Source organism: Pseudopipra pipra, chromosome 1 (assembly GCF_036250125.1).
Source record: "Pseudopipra pipra isolate bDixPip1 chromosome 1, bDixPip1.hap1, whole genome shotgun sequence".
Taxonomy (NCBI): domain Eukaryota; kingdom Metazoa; phylum Chordata; class Aves; order Passeriformes; family Pipridae; genus Pseudopipra; species Pseudopipra pipra.
In genome coordinates this window covers 97,128,149-97,141,122 of record NC_087549.1, presented here as the reverse complement: position 1 = coordinate 97,141,122, position 12,974 = coordinate 97,128,149, and the positions used below count along the sequence as shown (strand labels likewise).

The 12,974-nt window shown below is 35.9% G+C and overlaps 1 protein-coding gene across 5 annotated transcripts in view; it reads right to left on the bottom strand.

Annotated features, from left to right (window-relative positions):
* SLC9A3 (solute carrier family 9 member A3) overlaps positions 1 to 12,974 on the bottom strand; it is a 55,494-nt gene that overhangs the window by 21,703 nt on the left and 20,817 nt on the right. For all 5 annotated transcript variants that reach the window (XR_010433189.1, XM_064666777.1, XM_064666757.1 and 2 more), the window contains exons 2-6: positions 9,273 to 9,575; positions 4,541 to 4,701; positions 2,477 to 2,555; positions 1,460 to 1,637; positions 374 to 594 (exon numbers count right to left, since the gene is read on the bottom strand). Coding sequence is in view for 4 of the 5 variants with exons in the window: in XM_064666777.1 (XP_064522847.1) it covers positions 374 to 594; positions 1,460 to 1,637; positions 2,477 to 2,555; positions 4,541 to 4,701; positions 9,273 to 9,575 (942 nt within the window). In the remaining variant the exon portion in view is untranslated. The remainder of the gene's footprint in view (positions 1 to 373; positions 595 to 1,459; positions 1,638 to 2,476; positions 2,556 to 4,540; positions 4,702 to 9,272; positions 9,576 to 12,974) is intronic.

Genomic DNA, 12,974 nt, shown 5'->3' with positions numbered 1-12,974 from the left:
GAGCTGAAGGAACGATATGGCTGACAGGATTCACATATTTTGTTAAAGAACAAAGTCCTTTTCACTGGAAGATTTTGCCAATACCATGTACTGGGTCAGCAAAGGTTAGCCACTGGATGATTCATGTTAGCTGCTGGGCTAGTCATATCCTCACACATCATCAAAAATGAAATCTTGCTATATTTTCAGCATATGATGAAGCTTACTGTAGAGATCTACTCTCCTAACCCAAACCGAACCATAAATTCAACCAAAATAAAGGTAATGTTTTAAAAGAAACAAGCCTAGAACTCCAAATTTTGTAGGGAGGGGTATAAAGACTATGTGATTGCATTAGCAACACAGTGCAAGAATAGGAAGATTATCCCCTTACCAATAACTCTATATACTGAGATGAAGACCAGAGTCAACAGAATAAAAGCTGTATTCCACATCCAGATATCTGGATTTACAGCTGAAATTCCCAGGAACATGAAGATAATAGTTTCTGCTCCACTGGCCATCATTTTCATGGTATATCTTACAGTTGTAGAAGACTGTTCAGATATGTTAGCTTTGACATATTTCTGACAGCAAATGCCACAGAAGGTTATCCTAGAAAAAGAAGCGATTGTTCAGAAAATATCTGCTGCAACATTTAATATTATTTCCATCTGTCTGTCACATAGCGATAAAAACCCACCATTAATTCCTAAGAAAAAATAAACTCAGGAGCCCTTGTGGAGTCTAGTCTAGGTAAAAAACATATCTCAAACATTCATTCTGAGATAACCTCAAGAGGCCTGAGGACAGCATTTCATTAGATCACAACAGACTAATTCTCTTCAGATTATCATACGTCTTACATGTAAAATTTTAAATCTTGTTTACATTAGACATAAACTAGTGACCTCTTTGCAGAAAGATTTTTAGATCTTGGATATACTTACTGTATCATCTACAAACATGATAAGCAAAACTGAGAAGAAAGGTATGCCAGGAGTCAATGGGTACTAAAAGAAGAGAGATCACAGGGGTACTCAAGCCAAAACAGGCAAACTTTAGGCAAAACTTAGCAGACTAGCCAAGTCAGAGAGAGCAGTGAATAATGACATTCACATAATGCCATAGAAAAATATTGCTTTGGTTACACATTATAGGGAAAGATGTCAATACAAATGGACAACTGTTAAGATTGAAGTATTATTAATAACTAAGAAGGAAGAGTCATGTCTGTATTTTGTAAAGGAGTTCTCATGTTTCACAGCAAATACTGGAAAACATATATTCCTTTTCAAGGCTGAATGACAGTATTTGCAAATTATAATTTACTGCAGTGTGAAAATAGTGTTATCCAGCATAAGCTTCATGAGTGTCATATTTATAGCTGTCCTATATAATTTAGGCCTTCCTTTCAATATTTTTAAAAACCATATTTCCTTCTCAGCCCCTTCCCAGAGAGTAATAAAAAGAAACTTACGCCAGGATAGCTGAAAGAGACAGCATCTCTGCTGTGAGGTAGGACAGGTAGGAAATGATAAACACAAATCCAGGTTCAATGATTCTCACGTGCTTGGTGAAACGACTGACCAGTGAGAGCAGGAATGCAAAGAAAATGCCAACCAGTGTCCCTCCAAGGCTCACCACAAAGAACGACACTGAAAAGCAAAACCTAACACAGCTTAAACAGTAAAAATACAATGGTTTGAATTCATTCTCTTGCACAGACCTAACAGCAAATGGCTAGTAAATGAGAGAAAATTTTGGAGGACATGTCAAAATTTATTTCTAAAGTGAAACAACAGGAAATGCTTTTGAGCATTTGGTATGTGAATGTAGCATTCTGTAGAAAATCAAGGTTACTTTCTTCTAAGCCTCACCATTTTAGCTTTATATAAAAGACACTACATTTAACTTGTACTGTTTTTTCCCATGTTCTGTAAACAAATGTATTCAGAAAAGCATATTCTAGAATATGTCAAAGTCATTGTTAAAACATTTATTCATAAGATAATGTAGTAAGTACCGTGTCATGCTTGGAATGGGAAATAGGGACTCTATTTTTAGGTAAATAAAATTTCTTGATAGTCACTGGCAAACGTTACTGGATGGCAATCAGTGATAAGGGGTGAGAATGCCTATACACAATCTCAACTTTCCTGGAATGCAGGGAGGGAGAGCACAGGTTGAAACTAAGGACATGTTATTAAATACAAAGAAAATATCAAGTTTGGTGATCTTACCAAATGAATTCCACATCTGTTGAGTCTCCTCAAAAGAAAACAGATCTATCTGATTAAGTTTTCCAAATATTCAGGAATATTTATCTAATTGTTTTCTTAAGACATTTGTCTATGCCATACTAGTGTGGTAATATGAGTAATAATGAAAAGGGCTGAAAAACAGCAGTTACCAATAGCATATTAATAATATTTTGTTTAAAATACATCATATGCACATATATCACATATGAGATACAGAATTGAATTCTACACACCTATGCCTTTGAGACATTCAATTCCTGTCACATTCGTTGGACCTATTGCAACGAAAGATTCAAACACATTGTACAGGACCTGAAAAGAAAAGTAGACTAACTTAATAATTGCTCCTGAATTGAGCCTATTAAAATAATCTAATTATGGGCCTTAACATTATGAATCCTGAAACAGTGTGTGGCTGAGGGAAATTCTGTGTGGAGGGAGAAGACTTTGCAGATTTGATATTTTTTCAAAATGGAGAAAACGCAGTGGAGCAAGAAGAAACAATTTTTTTTTTAAGAAAAAACCACAATTTTCCATTTCTCATTTCAATGTTTCCTATTGATAAGAAGGATTGTTACATAGAGATGTGTTTTCTAAGGCACTTCTCACTGTAAAATCCAGATATCTGACAGATTTATTTAATCACCTGTATAAGATAAATAAGATAATTAATAAGATGCTAATAATGAGACTAAATTGAAATATATTGAACATATATAAGTTGAACATAAAAGAGAATAAACTGCAATAATTGTATTAAAGCTTTTAAAATAATAAGCTTTTAAAATAATGAATAACCTTATTCATACCCCTGCCTAATGAGGTTTGTATGAGCATCATTTTTAACATATGCCTGTTTAATCTGTTCTTAATTCCTCTAGTGACAGAGGAGAACTTTACTATGGCTTTCTCAGCTTTCCTTGTTGCAACTAACCTTGATAATTCTTATCATATTTACCCAGTCACAGTATACAGGTTACTTTGCTTTGTAACAGTAGTCTTTTGCATTTTCATGTTTAAAGAATGCCATATCATCTACTTTCTTCTGTCCTCCAGGCTTTCCGTTTTCAAGGTAAGAACTCCACTTGTTTCAAATTTCCTCATAGACTGTGCTTTCTGACTCTTGATCACGCTTGCTCTTCTCTTCTAGATTTCCTTCAATGAATCAAATTTTCTTTTATTTGTAGAGTGAGTGTTCATGTTCATTTCGCAGTAACAAAAACTCATTTCCTTCTGAAAGCCAGTCATGTTGATACTTGAGTTCATCAAAGGTTTATTTTAATCTTTCTTCCTTTCAATACCCCAAAACTACTAATGATACTGATATCAAAAGGCAATTAGGTTTCTCTGGAAGCCATTTTCAAATTCGTGTGAACAATTAGGCTGCTGCCACAGTGACCTTGCAGTGCCTTGCCTCCTTGGTTGCAAAAAATTAAGAAACTGAGCCCAGTGAACATGTCTTACCCTCCTTTGGAGATAGGCAGGAGCAGAAACAGGAAATGATCCAAAAGTGAACTGAAGCTGTATAGCAACTTGGTTGCACAGCACCTTTCTGCCTTGGGACTTTCTGGTCCCTGTCCGCTAACACTGCACTACAAAACTATCAACTATTTTATTGTAAGAAAAAATTTTATGTGAAAAGAAAAGGTGTTTCAATCAAAATAAAATTTGAGTTGCTTTAAGTCTATTAAGGTCTTTCTAAATAAAAAAAGAAAATTAACATGTTTGAAAAAAACCAAACCAAAACAAAACAGAAACTTTCTAAAATGTCACACAAGTTTTTCCAAATCGGATCTTTGTTATATATCTGTTTGATAAATATCTGATTGAAGTAAAACAGAGGGAGAAGGCATAAACACTTTGGCGAGTATTCTTTCTCACTGGTTGAGGTATGCATAGAAATTATAGCCATAACACAAATATGCAGAAAAGACTGTGCATTAAAAAACAACAGCAAAGAAAGGCTTAAAATCCTTGGAACTAATTTCATTAAGTCATAAAACCCCTACTTGAACAGCAAAGGCAAATAAAACATGCATCCCTGAAACTTCATTTGAAGTGTCCAGCCCAGGACTGTATATTTTTATGTCACTTACCAGCTCCAAATAGCTTTCATGCTGAAACATCTAATCTTCACAATATAGGATTCATAAGTAAGACAGAAGACACCATGAGCTACACTACAATAGCCCATGAGTAGATACACACAGATACTACAGTATTTCTTTTAAGGGGAAAATGCATTCCAGAAGAAACCCCCTAGAGTTTGGGTGACTTGGGATGTATAATTTACTTACCACAGTTACAGCATCATTCAGAAGTGATTCTCCAAAAACAATGATGAATAGAACTTCATTGACATGGACTTCTTCAAACACTGCCAGAACAGCTACAGGATCCACAGCAGCAATTAAGCTGCCAAAGAGGAGGAAGTCCAGCACTCCAGAGTTCAGTTTGCCTTCAAAAACAAAGCAAACAAATAATAAGCAGAATCACCTCTGTATTATCTATAGTAATGACAGACTGTGATATTACAGATAATGTCAAATCCTTCAAAATAGGGATCCTAAGGTATCAGCTGGAAAGTACAGTACAGACATTATTTAAGAAGTTCTGTACTGTGCCATCTTGTTTCCTACAAATTTGTTGGATCCAGCATTGGCCCATGTGGATCAAAGTAGTTTCTGGGAGCAGGACCAGTACAGGCCTGTTCTTACAGCAAAGTGCTCCCATATTTAAACTGAGTTTGTATCTGGGTGTGGTATGGTTTGTCTAACTTAAGTAAATTATCGTAGGGTAACTGAGAACTCACAAGATGTCAAGAGCACTATACCAGTACTTCTGAAGTGAACATTACAAGATAGTTCATGTCACAGGTCAAATTTGACTTCTACAGTGGAGCTTAACTACACTCAGTGCAGTTGAACACCAATTGTGGCCTCCTTATTCAAGTAGGCATTTATTGATAGGTGCAGTTAAGCCACTTGTTTCCAATTTAGGATTCATGAGGTCACTGTTAAATTTTCTGCAAGTGGACCATAAAAACAGATGAAGGACCAAAATGTACCTCAATATATTTGTGTTGTGGCCCCTTAGGAATTTTGACAATGTTTTGGAACTACAAAACTCTGGCAACAGTGTAACTGAGTATTTTTTTTAACCTTCTCTTAGTTATTAATGTTATTTTGTTCAGTTATGCAAACAGACCAAGACAAACATCACTGTCATTTTAAAAGGAGCAGAAAAGGGAGAACCACAAAGATCTCTTTGATCAGCTTACCCTCTTCATGAAATCAGGAGAAGTAGTATCCCCAGTCATTTTTTCTGGGGAAAAGATTTCTGAAATAGTATAGAACAGTAAAATTCCCTTTGTGTTCATTAATGGATGGAGGAGTAAGCAAGGTTCATTAAGAGGTAATGGTGCTAAAATTATATGAGGAAGAGCAAAGAAGGAACATATTGAGAATTTGTTCATTAGAATGCAGTGCAGAGGCCCATGCCCAAAATTAATCTATAGTTGTATTAGGCATGATTTCTATAAGTAAAGAAGAAATTCGTCTGATTAAATGGTTTGGAAGCATGAGTCAGGCAATGATAGTCAGTAACCGTAGCCACAGGATCAATATTGCCTGTAAGATACTTCCAGAACAACATGGCCACTCCTCTAGAAAGTATTCCTATGAAGTAATTTTTCAAATTCAAAATGTTTTGTGCTTAGATCATAATTGAAAGAGAAACTAGATTCCAAATGTTTTTGATACAAAATTATATGGGCATATTTACTCAAGGAAAGGATACTTATATGGGCAGCCAGAAACATGAGTAGACAACAGCCTGTTATATGTGACAATGGCCAATAATCTGATGGAGCTGCAGATGTATATATTCTCTTAGCTGCTATCCGCCAATCAGAGCATCCACAATGTTTTCCATAAAATGTATGGGAATCTTGGTAAGGCCCTGAAAACAGAAATTCATAGCTTGCACAGATATATGACTACCTCATATTTTCAAAAATATAAATAGTCTTGTTCACTCTTGCACATATTGGGCCGTGAAGAAGGACTGAATCTACCCATTTCAGCATGAGAGTGGGGTTGAAGGAGTGATCTTAAGTCTGTGCCAAAAATTCTGAGAATAGCCTTGAACCTGAATCTAAGTAATGATTCCACCAAATGTTGTCCTTCTCTGGCATGCTTAAGGAAGGAACAAGTCCAATGACAATAACTATCAGAGATCAGGGTATAATAGAAGGTAAGGTTTTAAAATAAATTGGCTCACTGAGATTGCTTATCTTTTTTATGTGTTACCAATTATAATCATTGGTACATTCTTTGAAGACTTGCAAAGCTAGTGAGCAAATATTTATGGGGAGATTAGGACACGTCTGTAATTCCTACAAAGCACTGTCAGGAGGCATGGAGTTTCTGAATCAGACTTTTACTTAGACTAATAACACAAGTAATTTCCAAGTTACTAGCTGACAGCAGCGACACCTGAGCAAGATAAGTTTGCTGGGCTCAGTTTAAGACTTCTAGACACACTCAGCATGTTGCAGCTATGACCTAGATGGTACAGGAAAAACTGCTCTAAGCATTAGTCACAGCCACAATTATTCCACAATACTGCACGTGTTAGTTCTCCAGTAGATGGGGAACAGTTCAGTGTAATCAGCCAGAAAGGTTTAGGATTAGGTAACTCTTCCTATTCTGGGAAAGCAGACTGATATGACTATTAGTTAACAGTTAAGGTGCTAATCTTTTCATTTCACTTCTAAAGAAGGATTTTTTTGTCCTTATCACCGTCTCTATTTTCCTACAAGGGTATTGAATGCAAACAAAGAGCTGCTTTTGTTTATTTATGTAGGAAATCTAAGCAATCTAATTTGGATTATGCACCCTTATATTGCTGGACAGTACTACAAGCCCACTGAATGGCAAAGTTAAAAGTCACTTGTTTTTAGTTCATCTTAGTCTGTAGTGGATTTACATTTCTACATTTTAATGATATTACTTTTAGCATTATTCACGTCAATTGTAGAAAAAGTAGGATAGAAACAAAAATATGACACAGAACTTCAACCAGAAGCTACTACAGACTCTTCTAGAAAATCAGTAACTCGGCATTCTCCTAGCTTCAGCAAGTAACAACAGCAAGGTTTATCACAAAGTATGGTGCTTAGAACTTATTGACATCTTGGAGGTCAACACAATGTATTTAGTGGATTAGCGAGTATGTGTCATGCAGGTATTTTAAAGTCCTGCTCAGCTTTGCTGGAGAATGGCACAGTTTGAATCAGGGACAGCCTCCTCTGGCCTTTTTCATAGCTGAAATTAGAACTCTAGTAGGTTATACTATGTCATCGTGGCAAAGACAGGTCCCCACGGTATACCAATTAATGGTCTTTCTAAACCTAAATTCACCAGGCATGTCAGTTTATTGTTTGCGTTTGTTAACATCCCTATATTTATCTTGTAGAGCTTTAGCTGTGACCTGTGGTAAGGGCCGATTCTGCTGTTTAACTGTAAGCTCAGAGTTCTAGTAAACACTATCACTAAAAGATTTGCATAATGATGAAGCAGAACATGTAGACACCAAATCCAGCTTTTGCAGTTAGATGAGAGTTGTTTACTGATTGGGAGGAGAGGAAGACATAGGAGAATTTTTCAATTAAAACAAACTTTTTTGGAAAGACTTGACTTTTCCATTTCACGTTATAAAGAGATCAATCCTTTTCCTTTAATGATTTATATCAAAGTAATTATTGTTCATTATATTTCCCAGAACACAATGTTAAGAAAATGAGTTTGGTGGTATTTTTAAAATTATTTGAAGCATCTCGGATATTTAAATAAAGAAATCCTTTTCCACTATGTTGCAATAGCAACATCCTTCTGTCATATATTTTGTTCCTTAAAACCTGATTTTATTTATAAATGTGATATTGTAGATGCAGTATAAAGAGTCAACAGTGTTTGTATCTGAGCTCTCACGTTTGTAACTTCTAAAGAAAAAAAATGCTCCTTCCAAAATGTGAGTTATAGTAAGGTAAATATATAAAATGTAAGCTAAATTTACCATAGCTGTCTATATTACAAATATCTGCAGTTAAATAACATGTCTCCAAAGAATAAGTCTGTACAGATTAAGCACTGCTGTTCTGGGCCTGTTCTATCAGCTCTGTGCCCTTTTATTATAGAATAATTGAGATGGAGTGCATCTTAGAATCATAGAACGGTTTGTGTTGGAAGGGACTTCTTACGCCCTTCAGTCCATCCCTCCTGCCATGGGGGGACAGGGACACCTTCCACTAGATCAGGTTACCAGGTTACTCAGAGCCCCATCCAACCTGGCCTTGAACACTTCTAGGGATGGGGCATCCACAGTTTCTTTGGGCAAAGCACAAGCAATAGGGAATCTTCACTTTTTGGATTTGTGGTCTGGGAAATTCTGCACCCTTTCAAACCCCATTGGACTGCTCTCATTAAAATGACCTTTTTTTTTTTTTAGTAAGACATCTGCTGTCAGTAAGACATCTGCTACCTCGTTCTGTAAGTCTAAAATTTCTAAATGTTCAGTTACAATTTCCAGGCTCAGAAGACAAAAAAGAGATGTGGAAATGTGTCACACATATATACCCACTCAGCAACCACTCCTTACTTAATATTAAAGCTGACTGAAGGAAGGCACTTCCATTTCACAGTAACTTTTGAGGTTTCTATCACAGCAGAAAGAAACAAGCCCTTCACTGTGTATTTTTGTCCAGACGTCCATCAGCAGAAAGAATCCTGAGCTTTACCCTGAGAGTGTACGCACACATTTAGAGCAGGACAGTACGAGAGACATGGATTCAAGTTGCTTTTGTGCTGTCTCCAGGGGAGATTTCTCAGGTAATTGTTAAATTTCGTAAAGATATAACAAATTGCTCCTGTCAAAATTGAACTTTTCTGCTGGAAAGTGTTATTAAGTTGTAAATCATCACCCATCTAACAGTTGGTATACAGTAGCGCCTTCATAGATCAAACTTACCCATTATTCCTGTCAGATAGACACCATAGAGAGATAAACCAGTTGTGGCAGCATTCCAAACTGTCCCAATGACAGCATACAAAAGGATTGTGCCAAGATTTCCAAAGAACAATCTATTTGGCATAAAATATCCAGCATCCAAAACAATGGGGGGCAGCAAATAGAAGAAAAATACAGTTGGTGTCAGGGTGAAGGAGGCAATGTGATCTGCTGCCAATACAATGCCACCAAGAACAATACCAAGGACAATCAGCAGAGCACTTTCTGGAACCACCCGAGTGACTTTGTGGGACAAATGGAAAACTGCAAAGAAAAAGGAAAACAATGAGTCAGAAATTAAATGGAGAAACAATTTGAGCAACAACTGTTATTAGCTGGCAGTTTTGACTTCACACAAACTTCTTGCTTTCATTTTTCTTAGACCCAAAAGCGTGTATGGAATGCATGAGATACAGAGACAGTGTAAAAAGCCACTTATAGAATAAAATAAAGGTTGATTTTCAGATTTTATCCAGCATATTTTAACTTATATGAAAACAATATTCATTAACATTTATTATCCTTTATTGAGTTATCTTCTCCATACAAGATCTGTCCAGGGAAAGATAGTGTTCTATGCAAAGCAGTAAGTGCAAGACTGGAAAGAAATGGTGTAAATGCTAGAAATATATGACTTTATTGTTTATTTTTGTATCTAAAAATACACATCTGACCTAATAATTTGTTTAGAAATGATCAGTGTACTAACAGGCATACTGGAAGATGGGAGAAGAATGCTGACAGAAGAACAAGTTTCAAGACAACTCTTTTTAGATTTACAGACTATTCTGATAATGTAGCCTTCAGCAGGAGTAAAATGAAGCTCATATCCTGGGAGATCCGTTTTGAGCCTTTTCCTCAAAACCTCCGTAATACAGATTTCAGTTAATTCAAAGGCTTTCTGAGGGAATGGGGGGTTTAGTGGTGCCTTCAAATATAGATATATTCATGCAAAATGGTTCTGCAACAGGCTACTTTCTTTTGTATAAAGTGTCACAAAATCCATGTGTTACAGTAATATGTCAAATCTGTTAATAGAGACAAGCAGTCAATGGTATCTGTCATAGAAAAACATGTAATGGTATGATGTGGTAAAACTATTAATATAGCCAATAATCAGAAGGAGGGAATATTACTGAATGCCATAAGTGAATCTAAAGGGACAGAAAGACGGCACAACCGGACAGTAAAAACAGACTTTTCAAAGTGACAGAAACACCACTAAGACTGCAAACACATGTAGCAACATATATTTAAAATGCCCTTGTTAGGTGTCAGATAAAAGAAAAAAGAAAGCAGAAAGAAGAACAGAGAGAAGTCAATTCTACAAAAACAGATGGAATATGAAATAGGAGGAAGTGGCAGAAGTGTTTGATAATAAGGAAGCACAGATGGTTTAATTGACTTTCTTGGGATTTCTGTGAGCTTGTTCTTCAGTTTATCTTAAGTAATGATGTGTCCCAGGTGACCTGAACCCTGAACCCGCTTTGTGATACTGACCCAATAAATGCGACTTCACTTACATAGCTTTGTGTTGAAAATGTGAATTTCACTTTAGTGAACTTTCTCCTAGTTTGAACATCAGCTGTGTTGAAGCTGTTACAATGCTAATGCAATTTAGCTCAAAACTAGCTTGGACAAGAACCTATCATTAAGATTTTCAGACTCTTAAGCCATAGTGGAAGAATCTTTCCCATGATCATGTAGAGATCTTAGACCAGGTTACTTTACTGAAAGACCATTGTTTTTCTTCCCACCCAAGTATTTGTTCTAGTCAAACATTTACTAGTTACCTTTAGATTTTAAGGGCCCCATTCCTGAACTGTCTGCTTTCATCTTGGCTGCATCTATACAGTCAATGTTAGATGCATCATCCATCATTATAGCAACCCCACAATAACATGGTTCCTGTAAGCTGTATAACCTCCCTGGTCTCATCAGAATAGAAAACGTAAAAGGAAAAATGATAACAGCCTGTCTACACCAACAATGAGCATGAATGTAGATGCTTCTGAGTGTTTGTAGACAAGACTTGAAAATGAAGCCATCTTAGAACACAGCTAAAAAGTAGGATTAATACAATAGCAATCAGACATGAAAACAAACTGCATTCAGTGAAGCAGACTAAACTATGCCAGTTTTCTATGTCATCTGTGTCATGTAATCAAGAGATGAATAACACTTCACAGAAACAAACACTGTGGGTTTTCTCAGTTCATCTCTTCTCTTTGTTATAAAATCAATTGGGTTTGCATTAAGGAAAAGAAAAGAAAAAGAAAGAAGAAATGAAATAAAGAAAAACAAACTGGCTACTACTCCATGTGTATAAATTGCAGCATTTAACTTCTCAAAAATCTTTCCTACTAGCCATTCCTGATTCCTTGAATTTTCAGTCAGTGAATTATCAACTAATTTATCACCTTACAGAGTAGGGATTATCTCCTTATCCCTGAAAATGAATGTTGCTGAGCTAGTCTTACTAACTGAAGTCTGTTTTTCCTACTCTCATGTCAGCAGACAAGCCATGACTACAAGATGTTAAAGTTAAAAAATTAAAATAAACTTGTGAAGATTTTTTTTAGAACTAGGCATTTGGGGAGGGGGGAAAGCTTGTCCATCTAAAAATTTATATTCTATAGAATTCTCCCCTTTACAACCAAAACCAGTTTTGAATGCTGGGAAGCCAATCTGATTTTGGTTGTAACATTGTCTCCACCTATAAATCACATGTTCCCCAGGAATCAGCTCTATCATATCTGTCTGTGTTCCCTTTAACTCAAATTGACTGATTATCTGTACGAGATTTTAATACTAGCAGCCATAAATTCTTCCACTCTGTTAGTTTAGGGATGAGGGCCATGGACAGGAAAGTCATTGCATGAATGAGCCTCTGAGAAGATTCTTTTCATTATTGCATTTGACCCAAGCAAAATCTGAAAAGTAGACTCTCTTTGGTTTAAGATAACTGCCTAGCTAGCTCTTCAGGCAGATAGCATGCCATATGATTAACAGAAACATGTTTATAAACATTGAAATGGATAAAAGGAAAATACCACAACTGATGAAATTAAATAAAATAGCTTTAGACTAAGATGCACTTGGAACTTATATTGATGTTTGAGTTCATATTTGCACTTACAATAACTAATGGGGTTTTTTGGCTATGCGCATGACACATATTTAATCAAGATTGTGCATTATGAGTAGTTATTACATGTATGAAAATTGACAGAGATTAATTCCAAATTCACTCCTTAATGGTTTTTTATCATTCATTATCCTTAAGTGATGTCCCTAATACATTCTGAGTGTGTTACAAACTCACCTAATGATAGTACTTTCATTTCATGAAGTTTGCCTTTACTTGCCTAGAAGAGATCCAAAAATAGTCCCACCAAATGAATTATGTCCCCATGACAAAGTAGAATTGGAAGCTTTAATTACATCTAAATGTATAGCATGACGAGGTATTTCACCTGACTGAAGGGTAAAATACAATCCAACACAGTTTGAAAACTCCTAATGGACAAGGAGTTTAGTTTGATTCTGTTATGAAAAAAATTAAAAATATCAGGAAGGATAGCATACAGTGCTGCTCAGATAAATTACTCTGTAAGGAACCAAGAGATGAAATTAAGTCTATTTTCACTGCTATTGATAAGG